Raw genomic sequence first — 24,256 nt, forward strand, 5'->3', positions numbered from 1 at the left:
ATTTACCTATACAAAACGCATTAGCATTACTTATATTGAAAAGTAACAACAGTTTCCAGTTCCATTTCTCTGCAAAACTTTATCAGCCGTTATTCCTTGATATTCCGAACAACATACAGGAAACAGAGTAGGAAACAATAAAGGCAATATGGGTGCACAGCGAAACTACTTTCTCACAATAACGTCGGAGTAATCGCAGTTCGATATAGGCGAGGAGTCGGCGGCAGATGGCGGGCAATGTGGGTCGCCTCCTGATAAATGTTCGCAAGCCGCGAGTCGGGGGAATAGCTGAGAGCTGGAGCTTCCACGCCGCGCCTGCCCCCGCCCCGCGCCGCGATAACGCTCGCGAATTAAAACGACGCGCTAAAGACGCCAAAGTCTGTTAAGCTATAGCTATATAATATAAGTACCGCTTTGTCGAGCACTGGGTGTCTGGGTCAGTACAATCTTCCAACTTTTCGTTGTATTAGTTTGTTTTAATTTCAGTATTTTTTTTCATGAAGAAAATTTCTTTGTTTTTCACACAAAGAACATTCAAGACAAACACAAAATTAAGGCATTAGGTACACTATTTCATGCTTAAAACTGCAATTGTTAAAGCTACATTAACAGTTAATTTCCAGCGAAAGATTACTGATAAAATGGGCAACTACGCCCTCGCAAAATCTGTGACTCCAAACAAAGATCAAGTGGCTTTTCTCACGTAAGAGTGTTCCACACATTGAGTTGAAAGGGCACTAATAGTCAGTTAAGTGTTGATTGTCCGTATTGACCCGCACGACGCACCGAGCAACGTCGGGCGGCGCGGGTAAGCGCTCAGCCTTGTACCGCAATAATAAAGGTAAGTGCGCCCGTGTTGCTTAATGTGTCGTTATGACCCGGCCTGAAAAACTTCTTCTGAACCCTGAAACACCCATCAACAAACAAAATACGACACTATCTTCACACCGATAAGAACCATATTACCAATACTTGAGTTAGACGTTTTACGGGCTACTTTAGAGGGCTTGCAGTTTTAGCACTTTATATTTGGCAACTCAAAATAAGCTTTATTAAGGGGGAAGTGGGTTAGAATTTGTATGAGTGTTGAGTTTCGATCGCAGCGAAAGTCCATTGTACGTCGCACGTTAGTCTGCTGAAAACTACGCAGCGTCGGTGAAAGTGCTGCAAACGCGAAATGTTAACAGCTATGAATTTAAAAGGCTGAATTATATTATTGTTTTCATTATTGCGCGAAGCCAAAGCAGTGTTGGAGCACGCGAAATGGTAGTAATATAGTTTGTGTAGCTTTTTATTTCTGAGTATACACATAATTGTAAGAAGCACGTATTTTTCTTTCTTTTAAATTTGATTTTAGACCACTAAATTAATCATCCAATCCATAATTACGTTTTACGCATTACGTATTCCGAGAAAGTTAATTCAAACATAAAATAAAAGTAATAATACTCTATCTCTTCGTACTTTGCTACACAATATCCAATATTAGTACACTTATGTAAGAAGCCTACATATAAGGCATACCTATAAGGTATATAAATAATACTATATCATTATATACATGTATAATAGGTAGGTACATACCTGTATAGTCTCATCGTAGGAGTAGTTGCGGCTCGAGGCCGCAGTGCTCATCTCACCGGCGCGAGGGCGGCTGCGGCGACATCTGTACCAAATATAATACAATATAGGTATAAACAATATAATGTCGCATGTATGATATTCAGTGGACTTTACGTAGGCAGACATAGTAGATGTCTAGGATATAATATCCAGAGGAGATATGTAAGAGGCAAAGACGAAGTAAGTAGTAGTTGTTAACAAATATTGAATGGAAAGTGTTGCTTTTAATTTTAGAAACAAATGTTCATCTATGACACATCTTCTTTTCTAAAAAAACGTTAAAAAAAGGTTTTTTTATTTTTTTGAATGCCATAACAAATGTAGAAAAGAAATACAGTATCCTAATCGTATTAATCTACTTGGGTTTAGGAATTATTTCACCATCACTAAACTTTTGTTCCAAAAATGCGTTTACAGTAGCTTTTCAGCCAGAAAATTTTGTAAGCTCATTGGCACGGTGTTTGAGCGCTTGGTTACATGCCCCAATACGTTTGAACTTCGTCCGGGGCCAAACATTCTGTCCAGGAGTGTAAAACTCTACAAAAAAAATGGAATTACCAAAGCCAAGAAAAGTTTCACAACATATTCTAGTTTAAGAACGAATCTAATCCTACAACCCTCGTCTCAATGTCACTACTGATCTACTTCCAGGAATCTAATTAGCAGCTAAAGAACGCTGAACTCAATTTGTTAGGGATGAATTATTAATAACCGATATGACGCTTTATATTAAATTTATTAGGATGCAAAACCGCACACGCAAACTCTTAAAGAAGTGAGTGCAAATTATTTAATAGAAGCACGCCAGCTGTTAGCCTGAAGTTGGTGAAACTTGTCCGGGCAGGGCTCATGAATAATTAAAAGCGGGATAGGGGGCGATAACTCAAGAACGCCCGGACGCGCGCCATCCTCACAAAATAACACTTCTGCTGAGGAAACGCCGCTTTTTATGACTTAATTAGTTACATCTCGGCCCAGGAGACACGAGGCGTGCCGTGTGTACGCGTTGAAGCCGAAATTAACTTAACAAGGGTAACTCATAAAAATGCCGCGTCATTCCAACTTGGTGAACCTACTCGTGTTGGAGGACGTGTGATTATGACGGAGTCATGCAGTAAGCCGCTTTTGTTCTTAAAGTGGGTCGCACCAATTTACTTTTTTACTTTTATGCTACTGTGTTACTGTCACTGTACACCTCGAATGTGAGGTACAAGAATTTTGTTACACTGGCTGACCCATGCGCACCACAATTTTTCAGGTTGATATGTAACCTATATCATTCAAAATGTAACGTGGCGTTCTATGGACAAAATAAATTTCGAAAAATGATTTAGTAGGTAATTCCTGAGATTACTCCCTACAAGATAACAAACTTTACTGCTTTATTAAACATCTACAGTAATCTACACTAAAATCATCCACATAAAAACAATGAGCTCATTTAAGCTTCCGTACAATTATACCGCAAAACGTAAACTGTCTATAAGGCAAAACTTTTATCCGTCTCAAATCTATCGAATAGGGAAGTCCCCCGGCCACTGTGGGACTCAGCCACTTTAGTCAGCCAACTAATGGCCGGTAGAGACCACTATCTCGCTTCGCAGACACATATTTATAAAGTCCTGATTATCTAAAGAGCATATGCAATGTACACCACAGAGTGCTTTTACGAATCCCGCTAACGAATTTTCCTCTCAGAGTCTCGGAATGTTTAATTTTAATATTTGAGAGCAACGGAATTTGTGGTTTTCGGCTTAGCTGGACAATTTAAGTTTACAATGTGGAGAATTTTAACGTTTTGTATGCTAAATTATGTTTTAAATTCTTTGTTATTTACGAATAATTTTGTGAGATAGATAAATGTTACATAAACATAATAAGTAGGTGTATAACCTGTAATGCTAAAATGATGCGCTGAATATCACCTCAGTCGTCCACTACTAATCCGGTAGGTATAGCATTATGCTGATATTGACATTCTACTGTACGTACAGATCCAAATTTTGTATTAATAGAATAAAACGAAAAAATATAAGAACATTTGCTGGACATTGAAAAAAAATGTATTTTAACATGTCCCTTTGTGACTCATAAAAAAGTAGAGTCAGAATCTAAGATTTCACAATCCTGAACCATTTCCAAGACTAATGATGCTTTAGTATTCTGCGGAACTACCTCAAAATTCTAAACCAAATCTCGTCCTCATTTCATATTCTCTGCGATCGCGATGTTTCGATAAATTCCAAGATAAGATCCTTTCAAAATCCCTAGCCATAATCTAGCAAATTTGTAAGTTCTACTCAATCTAGACTTATAAATTTGATATCTATCTGAAAGTTAGACTTTCTTCGAATTGCGAACTTAGATAATGCGATCATTTATTATTCGCGACCTTTTACCGGTTTCGGATTTGTTATCTTAAAGAGTTAGATAATAATTTGGTTTGTCTAGGAAAAAATCTAGTTTAGTGTAATTCGTTAAATATCTTTTTATTAAATACGCGTTCTTATTTGAGAGAGCAAAAAGTTTCCCTTTTAAAATTCTATTACAATTAGAGTATGGTAATTTATATTCATAATCGTATGGTCAATTCAGTATTATTTTTCTCTATGTGGAAAAGGGTATTCACTAGCTATAGGATATTCATGAACTGGTACTACTTTTTTTTCATTAAATCTGCACTTAACAAGATTTTTCCCTACCTTCTTACTAACGCACAACTTTACTCTAACCAGAATTTCTCATCATATATTTCAGTTCTAAACTTAAGAAGCCATATACTCGTAAGACAACGTCTGTGCCAGCATCCCGGTGGTAATATGAAAAAACCGTGTGCCGACATCGATCCAGCGTTTGACATTCGCGTCACGGCGTGCAGGACCACTGCGCCGTCGCCATGGCAACCGGCCCGCCCGATACCTATAGGTACACCTATACAGTATTTTGGGCAATTATGAAGGTGTTACTTTTAGATTTTTTTTTATTAAAATGAATAGTTGGTAGTGTTTGAGTATGGAATTGGAAAGTGAAACTAAAATGGAAAGATTAACTTGGATAGTTTTATGCTTAATCTATTATTATTAGGGCACTGACTATTAAAATAAATCTGAAATACAATTTTCATTGCTAAGGCTACATAGACAGAAGTCAGAACAATAAAGTTACTTTGCTAAAGCGATCCAAAAAGGAATTTAAAATACTCTTACAGTTAACAGACTGCCTAGCACGCCAGTCTGCCTCAATTAAACAATTAAGTAGTATTAAAAGTCCCCAAAACATGGCAGACGGCAGAACACCCGCAGACGGCACGGCACGCGCCGGATCGGGAATCCCAATGTCAAGTGTGAAGTTATAGCCGGCACGACTGCATGCCGGAGACCTGGAGGCCTACCATTGGCTCTTCAAGTTATATTAACGGCTGAATTTCACACGGAGGATTACCATTGCCATTCAATGAACAACGTGGAAATGTTAACAACCACACAGCCGGGAGTGGTGCGGAATGTTTTTAATTTTTGTCAGTACAAGCCGGCAGTGATGTAGACTCTTTTTTAAATTGTTCTTTTGTAATCTTTCATTTACTTTATTTTAAACTAGCTGTTGCCCGCGACTTCGTCCACGTGGTTAGAATTTTTCCCATTTTCCATTGTATCTTCGCTCCTATTAGTCGCAGCGTGATGTTATATAGCCTATAGCCTTCCTCGATAAAAGGTCTATTCAACACAAAAAGAATTTTTCAAATCGAACCAGTGGTTCCCGAGATTAGCGCGTTCAAACAAACAAACAAACAAACTCTTCAGCTTTATATATTAGTATAGATATAGATGTATTTCATATGATTAGATTGATCTGTAAATATTTCGTCATACTATTCAGGTAGTTATTTCATATTGATATTTTGGAATAGATACCCCATTCTACGTTGTTTAGATCTCTGCAACGCTTCCAGAACTGTATTACTCGTATCGTAATAGTATTAATCCCAGAATGTTGCATACCACAACGTACAATTATGTCAAGTACCTTCCCGTTTCCACAAGTCCTACAATCTCACTTTCAATGGTAGACACTCCGGAATACAGATAATGTAAACACGTAGTGTATGGGTAAAGGAGAGAATGCAGACCTATTAAATGTAGTTGGACTTTCTCTAGATTCGGGAAAGTCTTAAGACTTCATATAAGAACTAACGTACACTGTAAGTAAATAGCAGCCTTGCTTTTTGCTTAGAGATGCTACGATTTACGTATGTGTTATATTTAATTCTCTTAATATCTAAATCATTACCTAAGTAGGACTGATGACCAATTGGTATACCGGTAAAATATTTTAAAGGAAAGATGAAAATCAAAACAAGAAAAACCTTTTTCAACCAAGTTTAAAAGGGATGAGGTTCTCAATTCGTCAGAATTTTGTTGTTTCTTATGTTTGCTGCCTCAGAACTTCGGACTGGATGAACCGATTGCGTTGATTTTATTATTAAAGAATCATTATTACGATTAACGTGAAATAGCTGCTATTTGGTCTCATAGAAATATCAAAGAATTTGGGTCAGTAGTTATTATTTGATGCCGGTTGTATATTTTTGTTGTTAAAACAATAAACTTTTCACTAACACATATTATTCAATCTAAGCAAATGTTCGTATCGACAACTTGCGTCATCTAAAAAACAAACCTTTGAAATAAATAGCTTAAATCACAAAGAAATAAAGTCCATTATTGAACGTACCTCTGCTTACTGTATCCAACAAATAACTACCTATGTTTGTAGATCCCTTCCTGACATCACTTCAGTTATTAAGTCAGAAGTTCAGAAACTACGCAGGATGGAATGTGATGCGATAGTTTCGAATGCTCGGTGCCTTGTACTAAACATAAATATGTTGAGGAAACTTCTGTGGTACCAGTGCATGGAATAAGTTATTAATATTGTATTGTTTTGTATCTACATTCTCTTTGTAGATAGTGAAAGGGTTAGATAAAATTGAAATTGGTTAACTAAAGATTGAAAAGCCCAGAAGCAAAATTAATCGAAGTGCATCAACAAACCAAATCTGACGAAGAATACCATGGATGGATTTAGATAAACAAGCGCCGCCCTACATAAGCTTGCCTTTTTCACAGGGTCATTCGGATAATATTACCGTCTATGACATCAATAAAAAAGCCACGTCAGCTCATGATTAAGGACTCTGGCTAAGACCGAAACGAGTCGGGCAATCCCGATAAATACGCGTGAGTAAACCATTGCATCATTCAAACCTATATAACATCAACAACAACTACCTGACATAACTGATATTTGATGTTACAAAAAATACTCGTAAATTGCGCACACGCACCGCACCCCTACAAAATCAGCCCTGTCGAACGTTTTCTATAAATAGCGACAGGACGACGGCAGCCCATCTTCCTGCTTCACAATTAAACTTTAGACACTTGTTTACCTTACTAGCGGTTTTGAACCGTGCACGGTAGCTAACTACAGGTCAGTGAACTTAACTATAAACTGCACTCTGCAGGCGGAAAGACGGTAAAAGAAATGTTGACGCTTTTTATGTTCATACTAATTTCGAGAGCAGAAGGGGATTCGGTTGTTTGAATGGAAATTAAATTCTTAAGCTTTGGTTTGGCGAGGAACAATTATCTTACGGACTCACTTCGTCATCGGCATCGGTGTCATCTTTTCATTTCATTAAAGACCATAATACGGTAACATTTATTTGGCACTAAAGGACTTTACAGTTACACCATAAATATGTATTGTAGATCTATATTTACACCTTCTAGTAAGTAGCCGTAGTACATACCCAGTTCATAATAAAAGCGAGGTAAGTTGGATAATGTAAACTAAAGAAACTAGTTTTTGTTTAGATTACCAAAGTACTTATGCAAATTATTTCATTAAAGGCTGAATTATACTGATAAGCTACTGCCATATGCCCGAAAAAATTAAAAATTCTTAGCTTCCAAAAAAATATGTATCTAACATACTTAGAATTCTAACGTGCTACGTCCTTTTAGTAATTCTTATTACATTAGGTATAACGTTTAAAATTTCGGACCATTTGCGCCGGCATCAATACCAATTCTAAAATGCTAATTACAGCTTTACACAATACGGTAATAATCGTTAAAAACGAATTAGTAACACAAACTTTTCTAATTAGGCTTGGTCCTACCTACTTAGAGTACTATACAGGATTTGCCGCCAAAATTACCGGTTGACTAAGTATTAAGTTCTACGTCTACTGTGTAACAACATATAACGTAATTTAAAACAGGAAATAAACAAAACAATATCAAAGGTTAAATAGGAATCATGTTTAACTGTTTACCCCTGTTGTCATCGCTTGAGAGAACACCACATCTCTGATCTCACTAACACCTTGTCCAAACACGACATAAAATAGCGACACCGGTATCATAAGAGTTAATTTGCGCTAAACCTTAGGGAAAAGACTTACACCATAATGAAACGACAACAGTCATAACGATGCACAAAACATTAAATAATTTAAATAACAACACTTAACCACACAAACGTCCTATTCCGATGGACTTCTTACAATGTTTATATTACCAGCTGGTTTTACGTAACCTACCAAACACCGCCCTACTAGCAGGGAATATCGAAAACTGAACCCACTGAAAGATGTTGTAAATGTACGCATGTAGGTACATCGCACAGAGAAACGCAGTTTTAAACTCATGTTTCAGCGCTATCTATCGCGTAGTAGTTAAATTATTAAAAGTGGTTCACGATTAGATGTAAAAGTGCTGCCATCTGTTTACAACACGATAGATTAATTGACTACTGACATCTATGAACAGAATGTAATAACTATTTTGATATGAAAAAAAGATCTATTTTCATAAATTTACACCAAAACACATAGAGAGCAGCACTGCGTCACATTTTTAAAAGTGCAATGTGTGTATCCCCAATATAAAATCTCAATAAAACTACTTCTAAAAATAATAAAGTCGAGGACTTAATACGGACGGCAGTTACTAACATGTTTAAATAATCTTAATCACATTAACGGCGCAAAAATATTTTTTATGATATCTGTCAAAGTAAACGTCAAAAATAATAACCTCTATTATGTGGATTTTGTGATTTGTTTTTGTTTTTTTAGGAAAAATTGAAAATATTTACAGAAAAAGTCAGTTGCATTGAAATTTAAATAACTACTCGGATAAAAAAACCTCATAATGGTTAAAGTATGGAGATTAGGTCTGATGAGCTACGATACGGCGCTAAAGATACAATTGGCGGTCGCTCGGAAGCATTTGGATGCTATTATGAAAGGGCAAGACGCTAATTTTGATACTCTGTTACTTGTAGAGCACAAGCCAGTCTTCACTGTTGGTTAGTAATGATAACATTCATTAATGAAAACGTTATTTACTAGTCTCATCCTGTCATTGTGAGTAAAAAAAATATTGTTATAGGAATAAGGGACGATACACCTAATGAACAAATATTTAGACTCCGGAGCCTTGGAGCAGAGTTTAAAAAGACCAACCGAGGTGGACTCATCACATTCCACAGTCCCGGCCAGCTGGTTGTATACCCTGTGATAAACTTGAAACATTTTAAGACAAGTGTAAAATGGTATGTCAACAGCCTGGAGGAGACTGTCATCAATGTGTGTGATGAATTAGGTAAGAAAATTTAAAATCAGAACTCTCCACTAGATTTAAATTAAAGATTTTGAACAGCTTTTCCTAAGTAAATTTTTTCTATGATCTGAAAATGTTAAGCAATATTTGCATTTCAGGAATAAAAGGCACCCGGTCACCATACACTGGTGTGTGGGTAGAAGATAACAAAATAGCATCTATCGGCATCCATGCATCTAGGTATGTTACAACACACGGGATTGCACTTAACTGTGACAATGATCTGTCCTGGTTTGACAATATTGACCCTTGTGGCATAGAGGATAAGGGTGTTACTTCATTAACCAAAGAGTCTGGAGTGAATTGCTCAGTGGAAAAAGTAACACCTATTTTTATTAAGTGCTTTGACAAAGTCTTCGGCTGTAAATCTGAAGATATTGATGTGAAAACTCAGGAAGAGATCTTGAACAGCATCTATAATAAGCTTCTTGTAGAAAACTCCGCATAAAAGCCAAGTTAGTGAGTTACATTGTTTGTTTGTTATCAACTCAACTGTTAGAATCTTTTAGGATAAATTTATCTAGTGCCCGTTATTATTTATTGTAGACCACGCATTTTATCGTGGCTGTTTACATGGTTATCAAATAAAAACAAAAGTAAATTTGTACAAGTTTATTTCATTTCCTAATAAAAATGAAAAATACAATAAATAGATAAATTAAAAATTAATTTAAATAAATAAAGAGAAGTCTCAAGTTGGGTTAAGAGAAGCATTAAACAGTTTGTACCAGACTATACGGTGGTACAAAGTGACCCTAAATGTTTCATAGAACCCAACTGAAAGTTCCAAAATCATTCTAAGCATTTTAGTACAAATCAATAGGTAAGGTATCAGCATATTTACAAATAGTTTTAGTTATTTTTCTTTCGTAAAATGAAATGTTTAAACTGTTAGAAAAACATGACAAAATATTATGATTACTAAGAAGTGATACAAAAAATCAAATGATGTGACTATTTTAACTTACAGTAATGAATTGCCCTAAAATCTAAAATTACCAATATAGTCAAATCAGAATAATCCCCTAAAATCAAATCAAGACGTTTAGTTGTTAATTTTTCAGGGACTATTCCAAATATCATTTTGTAACTACTGATATGATGAGTACTCAAACATTGTACAAAACTGGTCAACTTACTTAGACACTTTAATAAATGCATTGTCTTATATCGTTAAAATTAACTAATTAAATGCGATAATGATTACCCTTTAAACTGCAGTATCAAGGGATCAAAAGTAAGATTCTAGTGATTTTATTTACTCATACACCTACTTAATAGTAATAAATGCTTCTAAATGCAATAAATTATTCCTAAATTAAATGCAAAACACGCGGTGGTTACAACAATCATACCAAACATAGGCGTTAATATCATTTTCCGAATCTATACACCACGACAGTATTCACGGAACTTAATCTAAATGGACGGATGTTGTCTGAGAATAACGTTTGTTGTGTTCGTCAGTCATCTGTATCACATGTTCACGACGACGCATCGTGTGTGAACATAGCCTCAATATGTTAAGTGCAATTATGACATGTGCTTGGGCGGTGCGAGCCACTTGCGCAGGTAGTAGCAGAAGATGGTCGCGATGTAGAGCAGCACCAGCAGGGCGCAAGCCACGCCCAGCAGCAGTACGGACGCCTTGCTGGGACAAGGCTCCACGATTGTCACTGTTTTTTCTAGAAAATAAAACAAAAAATATTTTATTCAGTATCTCACAAAGCTCAATATTGATAAGGCAAAACATTCAAAAGTGTGCCTGAAATTACCTCCGAAGTTGGCTTCAGATGCTACTCCTCCAGGTTTATCTGAGCGAAGGAAGTCAGTGCTCTGTCTCTCGTCACCAAAGTCTAACACTAGGATTTCTTGCGAGATGTTCATATCCTCTTCTTGACTGTGCGCCTCGGTCTCGTTGTGGGGCAACGAACGCTTCTTTCTGCCCCATGACTCCAAAGAATCGCGACCCCATTCGCACACCGCCTGAAATGTGGATAACGTTAAATGTCGTGTCATTTGCGTAATTTAAACGTGACTAACAGATTTAAGCGTTACTAATAACTGTAAAAAGTAGAATGCGACCATATATTCCATCAAAATGCTAACACATGACCACTTACCGGTTCACAAGCTCCGAGACAGTATTTGACGTTACATTGGAATATGACACCGTAGGACTCGGTGAATCTGAAGGCTTCGTACACGGACTGGAGAGCATTGCCATCCGGAGTAAATGCTGGGAAGATCGATGGGTCCAGTGGGCAACTGTATAAAGGATTTTCATGAGGAACTGTTATGCAAAGAAGTCCCAGTATAGGATTCATCGGGACTATGTTACTTACCCCTCGTCGTCAATAATCGGGAATGTGCTCTTAGAATCCTTAGCCATAGCGACACAGCTGCGGGCGAAGATGCCATAAGGAGCTGAAAATAAAAACGTATTTAGAATGCATCCAATTTTGGAATCAGTCATAACATCAGCAGTAACAGGAAATGAGTCCTCACTGTCTTCGGGAATCTCGATACGGAAGGTAAGCCTGTCTCCAATGCGCACGGTCTCCACCTCGCGTTGGCGCGCGTCCAGAATGCGGATGCGTGGTGGCGGGGCTTCCGGCGCGGCAGTGATGGAGATCATCTCCGGGTCTCTGCACAACAACACTTACGTTAGCGGTAATAGCTATACAAAATTAATAAACCACATAATACTATACTAATATTGAGTTTGAAGCCATAATGGCCCATTCACAGCAATCAAGATTGTATCAACCTCCACTATAATTCATTACGAATACTTTTAAAATGATGTTGTGTTTACAAGTGCTCATCACGTCCACCAGCCGTATCTTGCTGATGTGAATCTAATTGTTACGTGTTTACAATGCTGCGGCGATATTAGGTCGATGGAATTTTAAATCGTGTTTGCCTGAAGGTATGTCGAAATAGCTCCCGTTTGTCATATTACTGTAACATATCACGTAACTTGTCTGGTACGGCCCGCATACATTATACGGTAAAATCTTGGTGGTTCGCATCTTTGCGGTACCATGGCATGAATGAATTGTGTTTGTACACCTCGTGATAGATAAATAGTAGCGTTACATTGCGAATGTCTTACTGACCTGATTGGTACCATTCCAAATGTGATGTTCTTCGAGCTCATGTCGTACGTGCACTTGACTTTGTAAATCTTGTCCGCTTTCGTCATCACTACGCTGTGGTGTTGCAGGACAACGGTGTTGGAATACACTCCAGTCTAAAAACAAAAATCAAATCCTTACAGAATACTGACTTCCGATCTTCAGGGTGTATATTTGAAAAGTTAGAGTTACTCACGACACTTTGTGTGTTGCAGTCTTGGCCAGCCATGGTGAGGTCGAGTCGGAATAAGTCACTGTTGACAACATCAATGTTGCAAGTCTCTGAACGTCCCAAAGCGTAGATACGTCCATTGAAAGGCTTGTTAGTGCGAACTTGCACCGCGATTCTAGTATCCTTACAGAGTACCGATACTGAAACAATTGAAATTATTAATGACATATTGAAGAAGGAGTCTTTATTAAAATATTTTATTTGGGTTTTCATCATATCAAATCTTACCGTCGTAACAAGTTCCAGTTTTGTCGCAGTTAGCATCGTTCCTAGTCAAGTTGCTCGCCATGTTCGTGTCTTGTTGATGATCAATCGTCACTGGAAGCTCGCCAGGAGGGTTGGCATTGTTGGGCGGTTCTGTAACAAATCATAAAACATTAATTATGCGTAATTCTAGAAGCTAATAGATATCTACGAATGCAACAAATTACACACTTGATGGTTATAAAGCCGAATAAATGTATGAATCCCTAGTGCACGTCTCTACGCATGGCGAACCTCTGATTAGGTAGAGGCGTACATAGTACGTGAGCAGCGTATATTATAATAATCGAATCAAGATTGCTACAAGGTACATGGCTGCGGCGTACGCGGTGATTCTAAATGCAACCTACTTGATGCAATTACTGTGTCCTTCAAGCGTCCAGCTATTTTAAGTTTTCTCACGCAAAAGATAACTTTTGATTTACGGGCATCTTTTTGACGGCTTACTTAAAGTGATGTACGTACATTTGTAAAACCGCACCACAACTCGCTTTCTTTTAACGATGCTATAGACGAATCTAGAACTTTAGCAGAAAACGACCATAGCTTTTTTCGTCATTGAAACATTCTAGTATTGTCTCTCTCTCGACTCGTAATAAATGTTAAATAATTTTCTCCCGGAATTTCTAAAGATATATTTTCGTTTTTGATCAATCTTGAACATCACACTATCTCTTTAAGACATCATCTCGTAGATTCTTCCTATTCAAATATTTTGCAAAAACAAAACAAATCTGATAGAGAACAATAATTCCTCTAATGCTACAGAAGATGTCGAGAAGTGGCTTTAGATAAGGAACACAATAGGGGAGCAGTGGATAGTTATCAGAATAGAGGCCGAAGTGAACCGTTCCGAATCGATTCGTTAGTACTGTGCCAATGTCTGGACACATTCACGATCGCTGCCGGCCAATAATAAGGTGACGTAAACAAGATTTGGGCCGTTGACCGCTAAGTGTCAGACAAAGGAGAATCTTATTCGCCCACCGGTTATACTTAAAACAGCGCTATTGACTATAAAGGTACTGTTGTTGCCAATAGATAATGTCTCGTAAACTTTATTATGCCGTACATAATTATAGAATGCCGCAATCGACATCAGATAATAAAAAAACTTCAACTAGACTAAAGCTTGAGGAAGTGGAACCTACGACTGAGGAAAGTTCTCAAAAGTGGCACTAAAAGTCCTAAGATAAAGTTTGCAAAATGAGGACTAGTAAAAAGTACTTAATTGAAAAGAAAGTTCATCAAATTAAACCGACTAGATTTCCATTTTATAGATTTAATCAAATTATAAAAATGGAATCAAGCTCTTATTTTCTCAAAATTAAGAAAAGGTGTGTCGGTGTCGCTTCTACATAAAAAGCGTTAAGCCAACAATTGGATTAAGTTTATGTGGTCTGTGGAAGCCAGTAAGTAGGTTAATTAAGATTAGCGTGCCTACGTTATTTGCGAAGTGTGCTCATCTAGTAATCTAGCCGGCCTTACCAGCGTTGAATGAAACCACTAACCAACTGTAATTTATGGGAACTATCATCGACGACGCAGCATTTCGATTTAAACTGTCAATCATAATTTACCTCTCGCTACCAACACGATTATGTTAATAACACCTTTACAGAAAAGAATATATTAACGGACAATTCTTATTTAAACTCCTACTAAGGATTTATGGATGACGTTGACGTCTCTCGCAAATATATATCGTTTAATATCAACATCAATTTCTAAACCGATCCTATACTGTATAAGTCAAAATCCTTGCCGTGTAAGGGAACTTCTTGGGCCACTTATGGTTCAATTCAAGTGTAAAAAATAAGGAGATTATTTATAAATCCGAGGTGAGGTTGTGATCGTGCCTTAGCTTCCGAGTCGGCGGAGTCGATGACACCGCTGCACCAACGACCAGCATATTTGCAACGCTTCAACGATTTGATAAATTCCCACGCTCGCCTTATAAATATTTAGCTTAAACAATGCCTTGATGCAGATTATAAATAATGAGCAATTTTCTAAGTAATTTTATGGGGTATTAGTTTTCTATTCGCTGAGTGATAGGCTCAGAATTTTAAAGTGAATCAAAACCCGAGAGTGTTAGACTTCTTACTGTAAATTGCATTTTTTGCTGTGTAAGTACTAAAGCATCTTCATGTACCTGAACATTGAAAGTGCCTACAAATATCTGTATTCGGATGCTTAATTGAGGCCAGCTCAATTATAAATTACTGAAACCAAAAATTTCTCCGACTTACCTACTTTTGGTAAACAGGGTTTGGGTCGCTTTTTATAAAGATTTCATCTCGATTACAAAAAAGTAAAAAAGCTGCTCGGCGTTTTCCTTTTGTCGTTTCCAGACAAATTTGTCCATAGCTGATCTCTTGATCAGTTCGCTAAGATTTGTACGTGGCCGCGGTGAATGGATTAAAAGCTCTTCGTTTTATACGAACGAAAATATACAAATCCGAGTCTGTATACATTTTTTCATGCCGCACCTTCGGTGACGTAAAAATTGGGTAGAGACAATGAACTCGGTTGATATTAATCGCAGTTTGTTACTTTTCCTCAAATGCGTACAAAAACTGAACGAGCAACTTGTATGAGTTTATGATACCGAGATGTTATCGGAATATTTTTCTCTAGGCACATTATTGGAGCGGTACATATCGTCAAGTAGTAAAAAATGTGACGTGAAAACAGTTGCGAAGCGATGGAGCTGGTGCTGTAGTGGGCGCGTGTTCGGAAGTGTCCACTTAAGGATGTAACGGTCCCACTGGATATCAAGACAGGGTTCCGTATGCAATCTTGTTACTGAGCTGCAATGCCGTTATCTTACCACTAGATAGCCGATGCCAGGAATAAACTTGTTTACCCATTTACTTATATCTCCACAATTTCAACGTCAAAGTTAAACAAACCTGTTGAACGTATTGATTAGACAAATCATAGATGAGATGCTGCTGAATGCTGAATAGGTAAAGGATGATGCTCAATACTGATGCATCTTCTCATATACCGCTATGTGCGTATACTTTTATAAAATGTCATGTACAATGTTTGTTCTTAAATATACGGAAATCCTCAAAATCGAGTATTTATCAATCACTCGACTAAACTCTATTCTCGTGACTCTACTGTTCTATACGTCGTATCTTCGTAAATGACGTAGTGCATTAACTCTTAAAATGTAAAAGTACGGATCAATAAACTGACGTGAACAGAGTTAATTGGACAGTAACCTCGTGGTATTTGGTAAATAGTTTCATAAATTCAATTAACTATTCGATTAGCGCCGTGCGGCGGCCGGGCGCTGACCCGGTCGGGCGCCGGCAGCGCGCTGCGCGGGCGCCGGCATGTGTCCGCAAGGCCGCCCAAGGCCGTTATACTCGCACTACTGCAAGCTACTAAAAACACCGCGCATTCAAATTAATATCTAAGATACCAATTAATTTTACATAACACCGTCCTTTAATGATTTTGCTAAGTATATTCAGCTATAACATTTATGTTTTTTCTTCGTGGAATTTCAATGATAATCTTAAAAGAAAAATCAGCTTTGTAATAAACATAAACCTGAATAACCTGCGTATCTAATTTGAGTAATAGCTATTCTAATTAATTTCCACATTATCGTACACAATATAATAATATAACTTGAATATCTAATTGACATTCGCATTAGCCATTAAAACCTCGGTGTGTGGTGGCAAGACTTTCTAGTAGTTGTGCCATTTCCTTATTACGACCTCGTCTTAATTTTCTTCATAATGTGCGCAATAACTTGGGTATGCCGCCGGAATGCCGTTTCATACAGGGAAAATATCAATTGAAAATGTGATTTAACGGAGTGAATGTTCACGAAAGCTTTATTGTTATTTCTTTTTATAGAAACCCATATTTCTCGTGTTCTATATCGGCTACGTGAATTATAGGTATTATCAGAGATTTAGGGCTGCACGACTCCTCAGCCGAGTTCACGGGCGCCACAAAAAGTGCTATTCAATTTGTGTATGACCACCGTTACGAGAGCACGCACGAGCGCCGAAGCCGCGCCGACCCGCCTTACCGCCGTACTCACAATACTCTTTTGTTACTTTTTGCACCAAAATGCAGCGACTGTTATCATGACTCCGCACATTCTCTCATTGTAAACATAACTAACAAAATTATGCTAACGTATCTTCGACAGCGGTGTGACTATTCACTGTGAATACACCAATTACAATACTAAATAGGTACCACCTGACTGGTTTCCGCTTCATCAGTTCGGTAATGAATATGATCTCTTATCGAATATATTAGTGTTGAGTACATTAGACGTGAGAGCTTTTGATATTCATTCAGTTTATTGATATCGTGATGTTGACTGTAGCGATTATAATGCACACTTTCAATAATTTCATATTAATATGTAAACCAAACTTAGCATAGTTCATGTTCCTTGTCTGTATGCCATTCAACTGTATTTCTATCAATTTATACCGAACTCATTCATCACGATATTCGCTGAACAAAATTGTAAAATCTATTCAGATGTAATTCCTTTTGAGCCGACTATCATTAGACTCATTATTTTGATCATCAAGATAATCCGAGTTCTGTGTGTAATTACGTTTTGTCTATTATAGATAAGAAAATATAAGGGATTCAGTGGGCTTGTAACGGTATCCCAGGAATATTGAATCATAGATTGGTTATATTCAGTTTACTTAGCGTCGCAGACGGTACAATGTATCGCGCTGACCGCCGAGTGCCCACCGATGCCAATCTAAATGCCATAACACGGGTTTACGTAATGGAGTAGCTGGCATTCCGCTCGTTCATAGCGGAACACCAGCTACGCCACGAAATTATCCTTAACAAGGTATTCGCAGATAACTATTAGGCGGCCACCAGAGATAATCTCACTTGAACGGCTACATGAGACCGGCGCAAACTAATTGTAAGTGAAATACATCAATAAAAGTGAAGAGCCGTCTACTGTCTTCATGCGAGAGTTACAAGCCCGTGGTCACGAGCTAATCCTTATAACAACACGGCGGAGCATTATTCTCTCTTAACAGCAAGCATCATCTCCCGTACTCGTACTTGCAAATCGATTTTATCGGCTCGATCGAGGCGAGTCAACTCGATTAAAGTACATCGAACGCTTTTGACCCTGACCCCCTGTTGTATGCGGCGTGGCGTGAGATATGGACTCGACAGTGTTTACGTCTTGTTAGGGTTTCAGATCAGCCCCGAGTTCTATAAGATTCATGCTCTATACTTGCAGAGAACACCTAAAGCTTTTAGAGGATACATTTATGGATTTCGCATTTAAATTTACGATGTATATTGTCTTTGTATTCTCCTAATAGATAAGCGCGATAACTAAATATGCAACCGATACGTTTCCGAAAAGACAAATAGCCTACCGTTGTAAGTTAGTGCCTAAGATAAGCTTATACAGTTTAGTCGACGTTCGCTCACACCGTTCCGTTGTAGGGTTTTATCAGATAAAGTGGCAAAAACAATATGTATTGTGTCTATACAAACATTTCACACGACTACCGTAGGTGAGAAGTTATTCATTTTTCGCCGCAGCCGCCGGGGACCGTCAAACAATTAACTTCCGTTGTTTCGCGTACACTAATGGCGTTATTATGGAGATTTATATCGTTTTATTCTTAAAAAAATACAGTGACTTATTTACGACCTAACATAATAAAAAAAACCACATGAAAAAACGTTAGATAACAAAATGAGTTATATTAATGAAGCTGCATCGTTATCTGGCAGATAGTGGCCGGCATCAATCTGGCGCGTCGTCGTAAAACATGATCATGACGTTCGCAAATACACATCCCGTTGGCCACTAACGAGCTGCAGTAATAGCATATTCTAATAAAAACTATGCTGAGCTATCTGCTGGGCTGAAGTGATCGGGCAGTTTTACTTCGGCGGGATCGCAAGCCGTTACAATCAGACCACCGACGCTGATTATAAACTAAAAATAAAACGAGTAACCAATAGATTTCTCTGTTTTTTTTGCTCCCCATTGGATATTAATATGCGTGCATTTCTGTTCCATGCGCCATAAATGAATCACCTCTTAGAGCCAAATCTTTAGACGTTGAAAAAGTGCAATGAAATCTCGGTCACGTAAATCACCGCTTCTAATCTTCGCTACATTCCCGAAACAATGACACGATTCGAACACGAAAAGAGCAATCACATGCTTTTGAAAGAAAGTAAAACATTTTATCCACTTTTGCCGTAAAACGTCTAAAAATAATATAAAATACTGCGAGAATTTCCAGCTTTCTACAAAAGCGCGTTAATACCGACCTAACGCGTAACTGTATCGGACGTCGCGCTGATTACGTTCTTAACAAAAACGGTTCGCATGTCTCACCAATGCGTTCCCATTGAGCTGTAAGCATACGCGGTTAATTGACAACTTTATTTTACGACCGTTTCATCTTGTCATCTGACATCGCTGCTGCCTTGCTTTACCCTATCATAAAGTGTAATCTAGGTCATATTTTATTACTTTAATAAATTTACAAATTAATTAAGCTAATAAAATCACTGTTAATTGAGTTGCTTAAGTTTATCGTTGTTTACAACTGTTCATGTACATGGTATATCACGTCCATATAAATCTTAACGCGTGGCTTCCGCCATAGGGAAGTTGTGCTTTCATTTCGCATAATTTACGAACTTTTTGTATTGAAAACAACGGCTTCGTAAATTATCGTGATTTATACCACTCGACCTGTCTTAAAACTAATTGCGAGAACACGACTAGTTTCTGTTTTTTTACTCTTTTGCCTCATACATTGGCAAGCTTACATTTGATTAAATACAAATTCTTCTTTAGGAGCTCGCTTTTAGACTATCACTATTTATATATATTTCTTATGGTTTCTTAGTATTGTAAACTTGTCCTAACATATTGAACTACCATTAAAGGAGCTGTAAACTAAATTGGAAAAGACTTGGAATGAAGTAATTATTGAGTTAATGGCATTTAAACGTTTACTCCAATCACATTACAGACGACCACTGCCCATAGTTTCTCACATCATTATCGTGAAATACTGCTTCGGACGGCATTAGTAACCATATACAGGAATACTTTATCCATTTTATTCGTTCTAGGAAAAATATTGTGACATACAAATTGCTTTCACGTACCGAAGTTGTGCTTCTAAGGAGGTACAGGGAACGCGTGAGAAATATTAATTATATCCTGTTGGCGAATTAAATGGCGTGTTAACGTCAAAGTATTGCAGTTTTATGCTGTACGATGATAAGTTTGACAGTACAATAGAGTTAGGTTCTGAGAACACAACTGTTGTTGGGAATTTAAATAATGCAAGAAGCGCGTACCGCACATCACAAGTAACGCAACTAAGTAACGTGTATTATTTACATTTGAACGCGTCGTTAACTGTGAGGGTGAACGCACGAACAGAGGGTCTGCCAACACGTCTTATAGTAATACTAGCTGTAGCCGCGACTTCGTCGGCGTGGAATTTAACAAATTACGTATCAACGTCGCTTTATTTTTCAAAAATAAAAATAGCTTATGTTATTATTTATTACATCAGCTACCTGCCAATAAAAGTCTCATCAAAATCGGTGTAACCTTTTCAGAGATAAGCCAGAACAAACAGACCCACAAACAAAAATAAAAATAGCATGATATTTTGGAATATGGACCAAATACCTATACTTATATTCCTATGCATATATAGTAAACACGGTTATTTCAGTATTACAAACAGACATTTTAGTTTCATCCATATGTAGATGTATAGATTATAGCCGTCGAAACGAAACAACGTAATGCACTACATAGAGCGGTGTCTCTCTCTCACAACTGTAGTAATATCACTGTAAGACGTGACTCTCCTATCTCGCTAAGCCCGCGGCTCACGGCTCAACTCGCTCACACATAATCATGCGCGATTATTGCAAGGTGTCATTAGCAAGGCCGACATACATACTCCACTTTCTTATCTGTACCGCATTTAGTTCTAATAAAACAATAGATAGCGACAGTTAGATAGTTAATCTTTGATGTCGAATAAACACGGCTATGTCGATGTTATCGGAAGCTCTTCGTCTTACCGATGACTAAAGCTCCTCCCACAGAAACACGGCCATATCAACAGGACAACTGACAATAAATACATCAGGATACACCGGCCGATACCCTCCGTAATTCAGTTCTGCTAGCTTCGGAACACTTCGGATAAATAAACGACTTGCTTGAATAAGCTATATTTTACCGCAGTTCCTGTAAACATCTTTATGTGTATATGCCGTCCAATTTAGTTGATAACTCGCGTTAGTTCCACTCTCTGCGGAAATTACATTCTTTATGACAGCTTGGTCAAGAATGTAAAGCTTAGTGTGGCCAGCATGAATCAACTAGAAATATTAGAAAACTAAGTAAAGAAAACATCGTCTTTTTTGTTAGCTGTTCTGTTTCAAGTACAAGCACCACGATCTACATTTTCAATTAAGCAACTATACTAGCGACTATATAATTTGAAAATAATATAAAAGAGAATAATTTTCAATATTACACTGGACTACAAATTTACATGGAATCCGCGCTTATTTACATTCATTATTACTCCATCTTTTAAGATGATTGAGGCGAGGCTAGGGCAGTATTCACGTTATTATTATCCATATGAAGTCATTACAAGATTTTAATTTAAACCCAGTATTATTTTCTCATTATCAATGAACGACCGGCCATAATAATGTACTAAAAATATAAATAAAACATTAATGTCAACGTGTTCTAGGTTTTTGAGTTGGTGGAGTGGTTTATTCAGTTTTTAGATGAGCACAATTTGCTTGACATACTTGATGTGGCTATCCGTACATCGCCGTCGTTACGAGCAACTTTGAATAAAACAATGTTACCGACAAAGCTTCGCCTGCCAGGGGCTCTAAACTGGGTTAGTGTGCAAAATGCATGTTCGAGATTTATTTATTGGCATTTTCACTCTTGAAAATAGGTTTGTTAGATTAGCAATACCTGTTAATGCTCCTTGCACGAGTCGATTTGAAAGCCGTTTACAGTTCTCAAACAATTCAAATAGGCGATACAGCCTAACTAGGAGATGAGAAGGTACTTACTTTCACAGAAGTTCTCGAAGTATTTTCCAATCGGTTCGCCGTCATCGATGAGCGGTCTCTCGGCGTTGAGGTAAGCGGAGGGTCCGTCGGGCAGAGTGTGGTGGTCGAGGTGGTACAGTCTGCAGTTGTACGCAGCAGAGTGGGGAGGGCCCATATACAGGAATGATCGACACAGGAACTCCGACTCAATTTCGCATGCCAGTCGACAGGCAGCTTCGGATGTCACCTAATCGAATACAAAACAGTTGGCCATATTAATAACGTATCAATAATATAATCGATTCATGATCGTTTATTTTTATTTATCGCTCGATAACTCAATGGAAAAATAATTTATGTGTCACACTTACGATTCTAAAGAAACTCGTATAATAAAATGCAAATTTAAATTACAGGTCATTATTATCGATGGAGTTATAATATTTCTTTATTCCAATAAATGTTAAGAGTAATTATTTTCTGAATCTTTCGAAATCTCTTTACATAGATTAGAAAGGCCGTATTTATCGCTGAAATCACTTATATCCATGGCAATTTATCACTGTCTCTCGGCTTTATAACTAAATTGTATACAAAAGTTTAGTTTAAAGTCTTCCTCTTTGATTATGTACAAGTGCACACGATTTAACCTCTGCCACCTCTCGTTAAACCAGTGGGACGCGGATAAGGATAGACTTGAGGTCACAACTATGGGACAAGATAAATTTATTAGCCAGTTCCACTAAAACGATGTAATTTAAAATAGTAAACTAAATACATGGTTAAAGTTCAATCAATTATGAACCCCTTTAAAACGACATTTCAATAACTGATAAAAGGCTATCCTTCCATTAAACAGCTCAAACGTTAATAGGTCCCTGTCAACAGCACATAGTTCCCATTTTGCATATCATGTTACAAATAGGGACCTATATTAATTGCAAATTATAATCTTGATTTAGCTTACAGAAAACTGAGTCTTGATGGGTATTGAATAAAGTTATATTTTGTATGAACAAGATTTACCTGCAATTCCTTGTCGGTGTAGTAGTGCAGGCCAGCATACTGGGCCACCTTGTCCTCGGCGACGCCGACGCGCGGCGCGGTGAACACTCGCTGCCCCTTGCACGCCTGAGACGCCTTCAGGCACAAGTTCTGCACGACCACACACCGACCAAATCACGTCAAATAACACACAACAATAGTAATAATAACGTTAACTGAATATTATATGTTTATTTTCACGAGCGTTCAAACGGACCGCATTACTGTCGTGATTGCTTTCTATGAACCACGGTCCGAAGCGCCACTTCAAGTAATTTAGAACATGGTACGAAACAAATGAACTAGGTGGGTAAATAGCCCCGACTGGACTGCGTTCTTGTACTAGCATGTATCGTAAAATATTGCGAACTGAGAAATGGAAATCTTATTTTATGATGTCAGGGAAAATTGCTTTTATAATCTATACGTCCCGTAAAGTGAAATATTGCAGCAAATATTTAAGTGTCGATGAGTTTGGAGTAAAGCTCAGTGTCGGCGTCAAATGTGCTTTACTTTGTTGCAAAGTGGAATCTTGTTAGGCTTGCATTACTTTGTGGTTATAAATGAGTTCGTGTTGTGTTTTATGGGTTTACCTCGAAGTAGTCGGTGCCGGGCGTGTCCACGAGCTGCACAAAGTGTTGCGCCGTGCGCCTGTCCGAGTCGCTGAGCGAGCAGCGCATGCTGCCGTACTCGTACTCCGCAGATCGACACGGGAACTTTTTCTAAACCAAATACACACACATATAACCTACAATTAAAAATACCTATGGTAAGTAGTGGACGTGTTGGTTTGTATTTTTAGCTTGTAAAAACCACGGTTGTCCCATAAATGTAAGCTAATAATAACTTGAGTAATAAAAGCCTACTTTAAAAGTCATCTTATAGCTTCAATACACTGAAATAATTTAATATGCAGTTAAAGCCAGATCGTGAATTTACATCGCGATCGCATCGTATAAGTATCAGTTGAATCTCAGCCTATCCCGACAATGAAAAGATTATAATGCGAGCTGCATAGTTGCATATTTGCGTAAGTACCTCCTTATTGTATCGATTTATATAATAACTGGCTGCAAAGAAGCGTTGTACTATGTTACATTGCTGCAAAGAGTATGAAGCTTAAGGATTTTCAATAACATTGT

At 37.7% G+C, this 24,256-nt stretch overlaps 3 protein-coding genes across 3 annotated transcripts in view; 1 reads left to right on the forward strand and 2 right to left on the reverse strand.

The window, feature by feature from the left end:
* Window positions 1-8,234, reverse strand: part of LOC113492592 (protein sickie) — a 180,564-nt gene extending 172,330 nt beyond the window's left edge. Inside the window, exons 1-2 of the mRNA XM_026870111.1 lie at window positions 7,964-8,234; window positions 1,585-1,666 (exon numbers count right to left, since the gene is read on the reverse strand). Coding sequence (XP_026725912.1) covers window positions 1,585-1,635 — 51 coding nt within the window. The 5' untranslated portion in view covers window positions 1,636-1,666; window positions 7,964-8,234. The remainder of the gene's footprint in view (window positions 1-1,584; window positions 1,667-7,963) is intronic.
* Window positions 8,235-8,689: 455 nt separating this feature from the next.
* On the forward strand, window positions 8,690-9,921 carry LOC113492596 (putative lipoyltransferase 2, mitochondrial). Its single transcript, XM_026870118.1, has 3 exons — window positions 8,690-9,000; window positions 9,084-9,296; window positions 9,413-9,921. The coding sequence occupies exons 1-3, from the start codon at window positions 8,844-8,846 to the stop codon at window positions 9,760-9,762; spliced, it is 720 nt and encodes a 239-aa protein (XP_026725919.1). The 5' UTR covers window positions 8,690-8,843; the 3' UTR covers window positions 9,763-9,921.
* A 769-nt stretch (window positions 9,922-10,690) lies between these two features.
* The window catches only part of LOC113492595, a 50,227-nt gene continuing 36,661 nt past the window's right edge, over window positions 10,691-24,256 (reverse strand). The window contains exons 7-17 of the mRNA XM_026870117.1: window positions 23,708-23,836; window positions 23,097-23,225; window positions 22,092-22,317; window positions 12,915-13,043; window positions 12,651-12,826; window positions 12,437-12,570; window positions 11,823-11,962; window positions 11,660-11,741; window positions 11,438-11,582; window positions 11,090-11,300; window positions 10,691-10,999 (exon numbers count right to left, since the gene is read on the reverse strand). Coding sequence (XP_026725918.1) covers window positions 10,848-10,999; window positions 11,090-11,300; window positions 11,438-11,582; window positions 11,660-11,741; window positions 11,823-11,962; window positions 12,437-12,570; window positions 12,651-12,826; window positions 12,915-13,043; window positions 22,092-22,317; window positions 23,097-23,225; window positions 23,708-23,836 — 1,653 coding nt within the window. The 3' untranslated portion in view covers window positions 10,691-10,847. The remainder of the gene's footprint in view (window positions 11,000-11,089; window positions 11,301-11,437; window positions 11,583-11,659; window positions 11,742-11,822; window positions 11,963-12,436; window positions 12,571-12,650; window positions 12,827-12,914; window positions 13,044-22,091; window positions 22,318-23,096; window positions 23,226-23,707; window positions 23,837-24,256) is intronic.

Source organism: Trichoplusia ni, chromosome 4, assembly GCF_003590095.1.
Source record: "Trichoplusia ni isolate ovarian cell line Hi5 chromosome 4, tn1, whole genome shotgun sequence".
Classification (NCBI taxonomy): domain Eukaryota; kingdom Metazoa; phylum Arthropoda; class Insecta; order Lepidoptera; family Noctuidae; genus Trichoplusia; species Trichoplusia ni.